The 13225-nt window shown below is 45.5% G+C and overlaps 1 protein-coding gene across 1 annotated transcript in view; it reads right to left on the bottom strand.

Annotated features, from left to right (window-relative positions):
- Window positions 1-110: 110 nt before the first annotated feature.
- LOC104079019 (parathyroid hormone/parathyroid hormone-related peptide receptor-like) overlaps window positions 111-13225 on the bottom strand; it is a gene marked incomplete at its 5' end in the record, with an annotated part of 23550 nt that continues 10435 nt past the window's right edge. The window contains 6 exons of the mRNA XM_009580922.1: window positions 111-619; window positions 1644-1685; window positions 2926-3067; window positions 5002-5096; window positions 8643-8709; window positions 10573-10633. Coding sequence (XP_009579217.1) covers window positions 257-619; window positions 1644-1685; window positions 2926-3067; window positions 5002-5096; window positions 8643-8709; window positions 10573-10633 — 770 coding nt within the window. The remainder of the gene's footprint in view (window positions 620-1643; window positions 1686-2925; window positions 3068-5001; window positions 5097-8642; window positions 8710-10572; window positions 10634-13225) is intronic.

The raw sequence follows: 13225 nt of genomic DNA on the forward strand, positions 1-13225 counted from the left end.
AGGCCCGCGGGTCTGGATAGCCCTGCCTCCGTCAACACCAGGGAGACTTAGATCACTGAGTATATGTATGTGATCGACAGCTGGCCACATTGGTGGCTCACTTTTTTTTCCCATATAACTTAACCTCTTGTTCCACAGAACAGAGAAACTGTATGGAAACCCTTGGCATCCGATGCGTGGCCTGATATTCTTTTGCCCACTAAATGCTCTCCAGGAACCTTTTTCATCCTTTTGCTTCTTTTTTCTCCTCCTTTCTTTACATCACTGTCTCTCTTTCTTCTTCAACGAGTACTGTGGGTCTGTCTCCATCGTAAAGCCCAGAGCCATTCAGGTACTCCTCATCTTTGTTGTACTGCTCTGGTCCAGAAGAAGGCATGGAGTTTTCAGAAATGGAGCCATTTTTTACATAACCTGGCAAATTCCGGTGTCCATTGAGGGTCCCTGGTATAAGTCTCGTATTGAGATGGAGGGCAAGTGCCCCTCTTGTGGCTACATTTGTGATGCTGGTGTGGGAAACCATTGGTCCATAACTGTAGGTTGTGCTCCCACTTCGTGCTTTCCTTTTAAAGTCAAGTGCTAATGTCCACCTGCTCCATGACTTCTTTATTTCTGCTTGGACCTGAGAGACAAGGCAGGAAAAAAAGCATGAGTGGGAGGAGTGAGGGGCAGAGAGTCATCAGAAGGAGATAGTATCCACAGACAGAAAGGTGAGGAACTCTCTGGAGTGTGAAATTGGAAGGAACAGTAAATTCACATTAAAACTGCCCTTTTGAAATGAAGTATTTGACACTGGGAATCTTGAATGCCTGAAAACATCAAGCTGAAAATATAGACTAACTCTCTCCCAGGGTTAAGGGAGACTGAGCAGCACACCCAGGAGTGAGATATCTCAGTGTACCATGAGCACCAATATAAGCGGGATGAACCACCTTTGGAGGTGCCTGAGTTTCTAGAAACTTCCTCTAGAAAGGAGTTCGCTGACTGAGTGTCCCACTTTTAGATGGCTAAAGGTAGGATGAGATCAATTCCCCTTATGCTATGGATTTCATCTTCTGCTGTAGAACATAAGCAGCATATCTGTAGTTGCATTTCCCCTTAAAGTCCATAAACTTAGGCCAAACCAGCCTTATGCTGGGCTGTGAAAGTAGCTCTGTTCTTTCCTGCTGTGCATCCACCGACCATCTAGTTTCTTAGTTTGCAGCCAAAGAAGGAATTAATGGAAAAAAAGACATCAGAGCATATCACTCTGGAAATAGAAAAAAAGGTCAAAAAAGTCTGGACAATCAAAAGAGCTTGCTGGTTAGGGAGCTACTCTATCAATCTGCTTTAGTTCCTGCCACAGATCTGAAATTAAGCAGCACTAAACAGCACTTGTGCTGGGAAAAGAAAAACCACATTTTTTTTTCTCCATTAGCTCCTTCCAGTAGCTCATTTGTTGGTGACATATTGACCTGGGTGTCTTACATGACCAAAACCGAGGATATGAACTTTCTGTGATGTGGACTGACAGGTCTTTCACTGAGTGCAAAACAGGGTTGTGTCTCAGGAATAAGTGGGGATATGCTGATGTGCACCCACTTTACCACCTGTGTGTGGAACTAACCTAACAAAGGAGGGAAATAATTAAGAAGCTGGTCACTTACCTCTCCATTGCAAAAACAGTATATGATGGCAACAAAAAATCCCTAGAAGGAAGAAGAAACAACATATTACTGTTAGTCTTGTTACGTGTGAATATCACTTTTGTGCTGGTGCTGCCCAGTGTCTCTGTGTTCCCCTGAAATCAATGACATTCATAATATGCTGCATATAATATGCATAAGAAACCTTGCATTGTTCAGTGGCGTATGAGAGACAGATAAATACAGCCATTTCCCTGCAGACTATGGGCAAAGTAAGTAGGCTATATAAGCCCTCTGGGTCATGGTTTAGCTAACAGGTCTATTTTCACCCCCAGATCTTTTGCAAAGTTTCTGAGATGGTGATGGGTGCCTGGGAGGGCGGTGGGGTCTCCCTCACTGGAGGTGTTTATGTACATATTGCATAAACGTTTCCAGTGTTTTACCTGAGGCTGATCCTGCTGCAGGATGGGAGGGTGGAAGATAACCCTGATGGGACTTTTCCAGCTCTGGCTGCAAGTGGAGCAGCCCGTGCATGGAGCAGAACTGGCTGAGTGGGATGAGCAAAGGAATTCAGATGTGAGCAAACCATCCACATCTTTTTGTTGGCCAATAGTTTACCCAGGTCTTGCTGAGGTCACCCACTATTTTATCCCATCTGCACCCAACAGGAACTGTGGAAGCACGTGACTGCAAGCTTGGTCCCCACCTCCCTTACAGTTTCTCTAAACTGTCATCTGGCCAGATCCACTGTCCACCTTTCATCATCCACACTGGTCAGCCACGACGATAGGTAGAAGCATGCGAGCCAAAAGTTAACCTCTCAGGGAAGGGTGTGCAGTGACTATCAAACACCGCGCTCCTTGCAGAGAGTTGTGTATTCTTGCTGCTATGTCTTATATAGGACCAGTCCTGTAACTGAACCTGCCTTTTGCCCAAACCTAGAACTGAGGAATCCATTCACAGGACTGAAAGACAGCTTGGGACAAGCAAATTGGAAGCTGATGTGAAAAAATATGTCTCTGTGGATCTCTACCAGCTTACGTCTAACCTGGATCTTAAGGGATTTATTTTGTGGGGCAAGTTATCTTTCAACAGGAACATTTTTTTATTGGAGCCTTTATATATTGTGTTTTGCAAATACAAAACATACTTGATGCTAAAATACTGTGAAATCACCTTCTGAATGAAATCTGGTGTATTGTAAAAACAGCCCTGCTTCCAAAGACAACCTTGCACTCTCATTTCCCTCCTCTCCCCATTGAAATTCTCATCATTTGCCCCCATAGTTTAACAGTTACAATACCTGGAAAGAGTTGAACAGCATTTCATAGTGCATTTGAACTTGCCAAAGAATCCCTGACACGTCTGTGTATGGCATAGCCATGAAAACAATATAGTGAACGCCAAACAGAGGCATAAGGACGAGGGTAGATTTCAGCAGCTTCCTGTAGCAATAAGGAAAGAGAAAGACACAGAGGAAATCAGTGGATGGAGTGAACCTCCCAGCTAAGCTCGTCCACCTCATACCTTGGGCACAAGTCGTGCATAATTTCATTCTTGCTCACATGTCCCCTTGGCTAGGCTTGGATATCTTACATTTACACAGGCACTGTGTCCACCTGCAGTTTCAAACCGTTGCTTCTCTGATGGCATGTGACACAACCCAGTTCATCCTCCAGCATGTCTTGATGTGCTAGTCTAACCCTCTCCACATGCATGTCCCCATGTGATGCTGCTGTAGATACCGGAGATAAAGACACTAAGACATCTTTTTCAGCCTCAGACCATCCCCAGCTTTGGGTCAGGATCATGGGAAGAGGGTGGAAGGGTGACCGGAAAGAAATGTGCACTGCTGCTTCCAGCCCCCAGCCTCTGACTGGCACTAAGTCCCCTTGTCCCTAAAGGATGGTTCTGCTTCAGATGACAATGACTGGACACAGTCCTATACAACCCACAGTAACTGACACTGCTTGAGCAGGGGGGGTTGGACTAGATGACCTCCAGAGGTCCCTTCCAACCTCAACCATTCTGTGATTCTGTGATTCTGTCTGCTTATTGAGGCAAGACACGAAGGTCCACCCTGGGTTAGTGCCTCCTGAGCAATGAGCAGGGCTGGTGGAGAGGGAAGTGCATCTAGGAGCAGAATTACTCTAGATACCGAGGGGAAGAGGACGGTGTGCTATGGAGTAAGAAGGAGCTTACTCTTAGGAGGTACTTTGGACTGCAGTATCACTTGGAAAGCCCCTTTTTAAAGAAGAAACTCCATCTCAGCATAGGACCTATGTTGGAGACTGGGGGGAGGTACAGTACGACCCCAAGTACTTGGCTGGGTTTGCTCCTGAGGGAACCAGCCTTGCTTGGAAGTGATGCTAATTGAAGGATTAAACCTTCTGCCAAGAGTTACAGCAAGTCACCAAGTTCAGGCAATTATTGAGAACGGCAGACATCACTACCAGAAAGACCTGGTACCTTTTCTGTCCAGCAGCTGGAAACCACTGAGGGAATTTTAACACATTAAAAGGAGAAGGCCCCATCCAAACCATAATTAATAGCAAGCTTCAGCCAGGGAGAAATAAACAAACAGATAAATCAGAGCCCTGACAGGGCAGCAAAGAAAAATGGAGAGGTGTTTTCCTGCCAAATCTCATTCTGCTTCAAATGAAACGTCCTGTGTTTGGAGAGTGAGATGGTAGCAATGAGCTCATGGTTTGCAGCCCAAATCATGCTGCTCTCCCCCTCTGCATGTGTCATGCTGGTCAGTCCAGCTCAGGAGATCACAGGAAGCCTCAGGAGCTCTCAAGCAGCCGAGGTGTCTCAGCAGTCTGCTTTTTCTGTCCAGTTTTGACCATGCTACAAATATACTAAATTATAAAAAGAGAAGAGCTGGCAGAACAAAAGAAAACAAAACAAGCAAGGAAATGTCAGATTTCCAGCAAAGAGTCAGGAATCTTTTTTCATTTCAGCAAAAGCGTTGAAACATCCGCTGAAGGGCAGTTTTAACAAATAGACCAAGTTTTACAAAGCACAGGAGGGAAATAAATAGAAATAAATAAATTAGTACAAGTTTTAGGGGCTTCAACAGCATAAGCAATGCTTTTATTTTTGCACTCTTGGTTCAAGGCCAGCACAGTCCCTTCCAAACTGGCGGAAGAGACTGAATTCCTCTCTTTAACCTATGAGGCAGGTCCCCCAGGTTGGATTTGAAAGGTTTAGGAGATGTTTAAACTGCTGTTGATTCATTCTGCATTACCAGACTTGCAAGACAGCATTCTTCTCACCTTATTTTAGGTGTCTACAGTGTAGACACCATGAACTAGTCACCCTGGGCTCCCTCTGTAGTCAAACAAGGACTTTGACATCTCCCAAAAAGTGGACTCACCTGTACTGTTGTCTTGAGTCGCACCTCCCTGCATTCGTCTCTCGTAGCTTGGTTGCTAGGACTCTGATAATATTGATAAAAAGAATAAAATTTACCTGGAAGAGGTGGGGAAAAAAAAACGACAGAGAAAGGATGACTGTTAAAAAAGATCCAGATGATGACAGTGTTGTTTAGTCAATGCTTCCCCCAAGATGAGTCAAGGGGCTGTGGCAGTGACCTGATCATGCTGCGCATGAAACTCCTCCTGGGACAGCTTGTCCTATAGAAAGGATGAGCTCCCCAGGAAAGACCCAGTGTTCGGTGGGAGCTGATCAGCTGTGTTTAACCTGAACGGTTGAGAGGGAGAAGGGAATGGCTTTCTCTGACAAAGAGTGGGTGTCTCACATGGGAACACCTACATCTGAGCTAGCCAGCCCAGCAGACACCGGATAACTGGGTATGGTATCAATACGTGAGGCAGTGCTTACCAGGCATTTTGAGGTATGGACTACAGACAACTCTCAGTATTTTTCACATCATCTTTTTTTAAAACTCCCTAAGTGACATGGGTCATTTTCATGGCCTCATAAACCTCTCAAAGTTAGTTTGAGGTCTAGGGAGCAGAGCAAAATCAGGTTATATTTGTCTCTTGCAACCCCGCCAAGATTAAGATCCCCTCAGGCTAAGAGAAGCATTAGTAGGATGCCTTTCCATATTTCCATGTGCAAAAGGAAAGAAGAGCAAACAAAACGCACCATGACGAAGACACGGGGTAGACCTAACTAGAGAAGACAGATCAAGAATACAGAAGGGCAATATAACTGTAAAACTGTTGTATGTCTACTGCCAGCTCTCCCTCTGGACAAGTGTTTAGGACGGACCAGATAAGGACAGCAAGGAAGTAATACCTACCTCCCATGCAGGGAGCCACATCTATGAACCTATCTTGTGGCCAGCTGCTCAGCCGAGCTAATCTAGTCCTACAGGAGGATGCTCATGGTGACCCATGCAACAAAAGGTAATGGCAACATCTCATGGGTACACTGCCACTTAACAGAGATGAAAAATGGGGAGATGGCTGAGGGATTCTCAGCTTTTTGGAGCTCTTCAGAGACTGGTTTCGCTGGTGCTGGGATTATACCTGCTGCTGCCCCAGACAAACCCATTCTTGGGACTATGGCAAGGCCACAAGCAGAACCGTTGTGTAACTGTCTGCACTGGGCAGATCCATGTTGCTGGGCTAACGCTGATGCCTATGGGTTTCTCTGGAGGCTTGCAGCAGTTATTTGGCTTCTCAGATGCCAGTATAGCAGCATTTCAAGGAAACAAATCACCATGACACACAGAGGCTCATAGTTTTACGCCAGAAGGGACCTTTGTGAACCTCTAGTTTGATCTCCTGCAAAACACAGTCCATAAGACCTCCTTGTATTCATTTTTGTTTGAGCTATAGCAGATCTGGATTTCAGTGTTTCCATGACGGAGATCCTACCACAACCATTGGTAAGTCGTTCCAATGGTTAATTATCCTCACTGTTAAAACAAGTAGTTCCCTGAGCCACTGAACGAACATGGTCTGATTTGCTATGGCTTTGTCTTCTGTGGTTGGATTCCTTCTCCTTTAACGAGGTGCAAGTTCATTTTGAACAGCTCTCCTCTGTGTTAAAAAGGGGGGAAGGTTGTACTACACCCTTTCTCTTGAAGGGGCATTAGTAGAATTTCTCTCCAGTATCTTATTTGACTGTTTTCATGAGGTTTGTGGGAATTTAACATCCATGCAACGCCATTCCCTTAGTTACATTTGGTTGGAATTTACTGACTGGCACACAAGTTATAAGGGAGGGATGGATAGACAGACAGGCAGAGAAGCACACAGCCTGGGGGCATATAATTCATTTTCATTGGAAACCAATCTGAATGGAAAAAAAAAAGGCAGACTTTGTTTCTCATATGAGTTTTCCTAGCTTCAAAGGCTCAAAAGTGGGACCTTGTTCTGCATTTGTCGGCTAAATGGAAGATGTCCAACCTTATCACAGTCAGGAGGGAAACTCCTCTGACTTCCTGAAACATGTGCTAAGTTTTAAAAAAAATCCAGACAACTGAATAACATCAAAGCTAGCAGCAGAGTGGAGGGATTTTAAGCCCCTCAGCCTCCAAATTCTCTGCAAGTACATCCAGAAAATGCATAACTTAGTCCAGCAACATATGACCAGCCAGTGTGGGAATTGAGAAGGCAGCCAAGTGAACAATAAGAACCCACAGAAATTAAACAGAAACAACCCACAGAATATTTTTGCATGATAAATAGCTGCATTTGCAAATAACCAGGGTACAAGCCCAGCACAGCCTCATGGAGAAACACTATTTTTACAAGGACGAGCCTCAATTGAGCTCTTTCTCCTCTGCTAATTGGGCTTTAAATTAAATGCAATGGGGTTGCTGGCATTCATCTAGTTGAACTACCTGAACTTTCTTCTCCATCCTACTATTTCATTTCCAATGACCACGATGTGGGTTTGGTGATTCGTTGCTTCCAAGGTGCACAACTAATTGCTAAAGCCAGGTGGCAAATTCTGATGAAGAAAAAGCAGCTCACCTAATTGCACATATGAGCATATTCACCTCAGAAACTTTCCTGCTGTTTATATGCAGATGGTCTGATTTTCTTCTCACCCACACTGATCATCTTCCAAGGCCTCCTGATTTGTGAGCCAGAAGGAAGTACACAGAGCTTGATGCAAAACCCTCTGAAGACTATAAAGAGATTCTTACTGACTCCGCTCAGCTACTTGTGGATGAATGAAAAGGGGGACTAGGATGTGTGGGAGTGGACAACCTCTTTTGCATGCACTCATCTAACCATCAGAAGATGGAGTAATGGAGAACCATAGAGAAAGAGAGAGGGAGGAAAGAGGGTAATGCATGAAAACTGTGAAAGCAGGTTCTCTAGCTAGGTAGGACCCTGCTCAAACAAACACATAACTACCCACAGAATTGCCCTTGTGCAGATAATCACATCTTATAATGACCTCTCCAGCTCGTGAGAGCTCAGTCCTGTGTCTGGATAATGTTGCTCATATCCTTTCTGTCCCCTCTGGCTCCTGGGTGAGGCTGAAGTAATGCTCCATCAGTGATTAACATCATGTCATAGCTGGTTTGGTTTAACTTTCGTCCCCACCTTTGAGGTATCCCAAGCTTTTATCAGTTCAGAAAGACGAGTCTGAAACAATCTGATGACACCGAAGCACACCTGGGGAAAAGGTTTGGTCCAGCTACGGAACCCAAATTCCGGTTCTTCCCACTGGAGATGCCTGGTGAGAATGTGTTATGACCCCTGAGGGTTTCCAGTATCACATGGGTTGGAAATATTGGCTTGAATATTTGTTTCATTAATGATTTTAGGGTCTTACATCTGTGTCATTTTTCTCTCCTAAGCAAAACTTGAAGTTGCTCATAAACCCCTCTGCCGTACGCAGCTATCAAACTTACAGGCAGGTCAAATATAAGGTCCTTAAACTGGATATATGGAGATTCCACACTATCAAGGCAGGAGCTGTGTTAACAGGGTGATTAGAGTAGGGCAGCCTGGCTCAACTCTTCCCACTGAGCCTGCAGCGACCAAAGGCACTGCCTCCCACCCCTTGCAATCAGCCAGTACTCACCACGATAGCTGCCAGGATGGGCACCTGAATAATCCATTTTAAATTGCCAGCACTCAAGTCCCAACACCTGAGAAGAGATTGACATCTCATCAGGAAATCATTGGTTACAAAGAGCAACAGACTCAAGTGTCTTGTTGGCTAAATCCACCCTGGAAGGATGGGTTCCTCCAAAGCCTGGTGCGGTGGAAGGACCTAGCTCTAACCCTGCCTTCAGACAGCATGGTTTCGAAATAGCCCTTCTGCTGTTATACTGTTCGAAACTGAAACCACTACTAAGTGCATTTAAAGTTATGCTCTCCAGATGGTGGAACAGCTTTTTCCACAGTCATCAAGACTTGTCCCTTCTGGGCAGGAACCCACCCTTTTCCACTTCTTCTTCACCTCCCTACCAGAAAAAAACTACATTAAGAGTAATCCAGCTCTCATGAAACAAGAGAGGCTGAAATGGCCTAATATTACCCCTTGGAACAAACCCTTTGCATGGGGACAGGTCCTGTCTGAAGACACGGTGTTGGGGACGATACTGTGGTTCTACATTCAGTTCCTGGGTTTCCTTCAGCCCTGCTCTTGCAGTAAGACCCAGCTATGCCGCTGGAGACAAAAGTCTTTATCTCCTTTTCATCTTCAGCTCTCATCCAAGTGAGGACTGGAAGGGTGGCGTGGATGGTGGGCTAGATGTTGGGCTACGGTCCTCCGTCTGCCAAGAAGGGGCTGAACACTCTTTACTACCAGGCGCTTAAGGGGCTGAACGCTCTTTCCTCCCAGGCGTTTCCAGCAGCCATTGAATAAGGTCACTCAGTGTTAATTACTCTGAATTCTCTCCAACCACGGAGAGAGGAGTGCCACAGGCTTTTCTTTATCTGAGCCAGACAGTCCCCACATGGCAGCTGCAGTTTTCATTTCACAGGCCAAATGCTGCCCAGGCAGCTATTCAAGGAAAGCGAGAGGCAGGGGCAGAGAAACCACCAGTGCTGACTGAAAGGCTCTACGAGGATGAGCCTGTGCCAATGCAGATGCGTCACACTCCAGTAGCTGTGCTGCTCCGTCCTTCCAAGCCTGGGGCTGAAATCCCATTTGGAAAGCAGTCTCCTCCCAGGCAAAGCCGTTTGAAATGTTGCCTGGGGACCCCCATGCTTTTGCTGGCAGATCGTGGGCAAATGAAACCCGTTATGTGGTTATTGGGGGAAAATGTGATTGTTTTGGGGTTTGAAGGTTGGATGCTATGGATCCTTCATTCAGCGTACTGTAAAAATATCAGGCCGTGAGGGTGCATGTGTAGGACCAAAGAAGCAACTGATCCAGTACCTTATTTCTGACCATAGCCAGAAGATGATATTTAATGTGGAACAGGCAAGCAGGTAGTGATATTTTTCTAGAATATTCTTCCAACACTCTGCAGTTCAGGACAGCTTCCTGAGCCAGAGCATTACTGAGTATTTAATACATCTGCAGGAATTTATCTTCCTTGAATTCATACAAATGCTTTTTAAACCTAAGGACAGGCTGGCATCCACCCCTCCTGCAGTGAGGAGTTACAGCTTCACCACCTCATCAGCTCCAAACCGCCTCCTTTGACTGTGCTGAACCTGCTATCTCCCAACTTTATTCCCATTCCTTCAGGATGTTAAAGATCCCTGTCCCATCCCTGCCTGGCTCTGAGCAGTCCCCTTTAGCCCCAGGGATAACAGCTGCAGGTGCTCACATTTGTCAAATTCTGTAAAAAGAAAGGAAAGCTGGGAAAGTTGCACCCACCTTACCCTTCCCTGTCACCCCCCCCCAAAAAAAAGTTTGCTGACTTCATAGTAGAAATCACTTCTGGCTTTGCCTGGTTCCTTTTTTCCTTTCGATTCACCCACAAAGGCACCATTGCCAAAAGCCCCACAAAAGCGTCACACGGAAAAGGGAGAAAAGAAAATCCGATGAGACTTACTCTGTGTCAGCTAGAGTGGCTCTCACGCTGGCCCACGCTGTAACAAATACAGCAGGGAGTCCTGCAAAAAAACACAGGTCAAACGGGGTGAGTAGGGGGACTGGAGGGCTCCACTACCATAAGCCCAGGTGGAGTGGGCTAGAGGAAGGTAGAAGAAGCAGTTTTTAAATGTTCAAGCATGATTTAGAATAGGAAAGCCTGATCTTGGTCTCACATCTCTTCTGTAGTCCAAATGGCAAACTAAACAGTGGTAGGGAGCATTTTCTGGAAGACAAATGTCATGGTCTGGACATGTCCAACCTACTAAACTCTCCTGGCTGCCAAAATGGAGCAGCTTGCTTCGCCACGTTGCTGACCAGGAGTGGTCCAGGCTTAAGCTACCTCCTGGTTTATGCTTGCGAGATGCTCAGGTCTGGGTCTGAGATGGGTCATGGACTCGGCAGGATAAATCATCAAGTTCCCGTGCCTGACCTCTAGCACTATTTTGGAAAGACATAACCTGTAGTGCGTGAACCTGGGTGACTGATACCTGCTCTAGCCAATTGATTTGGTTTGAAGCAGAGAAGGGTTTCCTGCAGCACACCTTTCCCAAGACATTTGTTCCCTTCTCCTGACATCAAGGAAAGGTCGGTCTGGAGTCAGGCTCAGATCGTATCTCCAAGCACGGGGCTGGATGGATTAGAAGCTCTTTAAGTGTGAGAGACTTGCTGCATGAAGCAGATAAATGTTAGAATTTAGGGTAACGCTTGCAAAATACTCTAGCCAAAGGTTCACTCCCAAATGAACCATCCTATTTTCAGCACGGTTACACTCGGCATCATCTTTTCCCTGTGAAAAGTAAAAGAATCACCAATATCCAAATGCAATCTTCTATTTATTTTTTTAGGGTCCAGTTCTGCTTTATTTGTACAACTGAGTCCCCTACTGGCTTCCCTTAAAAGGCAGAATCAAATCCACAGTAGCTTCCACAAATTCAAGAAGAATAGCCCCTTTCAGGTGAAAAAAATTTTAAAAAATAAATAAAGGCGACATTTATCACCAATGACTGTAAATATGCTGTTCACAGTCTAAGCTTACCGGGGCTCGGCATGCATAAGCACACGCTTAACTTTCAGCATGCACTTAAGTCTCATTAGAGTGCTTAAAGGCTTTCCTGACCACGGACGCTTTCCTGAGCTGGGGTGTGGAGCAGGGACGCCTGTCTCATACACACATGGACAACGGGGCCGTTATCTTGGTTGGAACCTTTAAATGCCACGGTAATATAAGAAAGCATAAATAATTAAACACAGAGCCCCACTCAGGACCAGCGCAGCAGCGCTGCCTACAAAGATACATTTATAAGGAATGCACCCTGCTTTACAATCCCCTGCGACGGCTGGCATTGGAAAGAAAATACTTAACCTATTGCACTGGGAACCCGTGAGCGTGTTGAAGCTGCAGGCTTGGGGAGGTGATGATTTATTGTAACAAGCACCATCTATTTCCTCCTCGCTTTTAATCACCTATCTATGAAAAATACGTGCATGCTCCGAACTACTGGCTGAGCTATCAAAGGCTTAAGTGCATCTAACTTTGTTGATATCATTGGTGATATTCCAGTTTCTATCAACTGAGAAGCTGGCCATGTTGCGAGGCTGACATGCCTGCTGCCTGCCTGCGTGACGGTGGATGTTCACCCGCTATTGTGAAGCTCAAAGTTTGAAAGACGGATTGTTTCAGAGGTGTAGATGCATTTGACACGTACTTGTTCTCCTCTAGCCTGTCCTGCACTTCAGAAGAGACACTGTTCCCTTTCATACTAATCCTGTGCTGTGTTCAAGGTTTCTAGCAACAATAAAATATACAGAGGAAAATAATTATACCTAAAAAATCCCTGTGTGTGCATTTATTGTGCCCTGTGCGCTGTTGCCTCACTCCGTTCAGGCAAGCTTAGGAAAAGGATTTTTGATATTTTCTGCAAAACACACAAAGCAAATTCCTGGCACCAGTTTTATTGCTACATTTGTCTTTCTGCATCTTTTACATCGTTCTTTTTTTGCAATGTGAACAAGTATAAATGTTCTTAAATTTTCAAAAAGTGGTATGCATCCTCCCCCTCCCCTTCCTCTGCCCCATTTTTTCCCTCTCTCTGTGTCAGTGTAACACGGAGTGTCTGGGCCATCAGGTAATTTCTGGAGTTCAATCCTTTCCTCCCACTCTGGTAAGCTAGTCTTTCAACTTGGAGAGACAGAAGGCTTAGCTTTGCCTCCAGCATCTGTTTTACTTTCAGAGGGTGACTTTTTGGTGTCTCCTCTTGAAAGTCCTGGTCTGTGATCCCCCAATCCCTCCTGCTGAGCACTCACAGTGCCCATTGATGGGAGAGCAAGTAACCAGAACATCAGGACTGATGTCCTCAAAGTTAGACCTCTAAAGATATCCACAAAGAGCAAGATACCCAAGAGGAGTATCTTGGGAGCAGCTTTGTGAGCAGGAAAGTCACATGTGATTCGATGTGTCATAGAATCATAGAATCATAGAATGGTTTGGGTTGGAAGGGACCTTAAAAATCATCTAGTTCCAACTGCCCTGCCATGGGCAGGGACACCTTCCACTAGACCAGGTTGCTCAAAGCCCCATCCAACCTGGCCTTGAACACTTCCAGGGATGGGGC

Source organism: Fulmarus glacialis, unplaced genomic scaffold (assembly GCF_000690835.1).
Source record: "Fulmarus glacialis isolate BGI_N327 unplaced genomic scaffold, ASM69083v1 scaffold3690, whole genome shotgun sequence".
NCBI lineage: Eukaryota > Metazoa > Chordata > Aves > Procellariiformes > Procellariidae > Fulmarus > Fulmarus glacialis.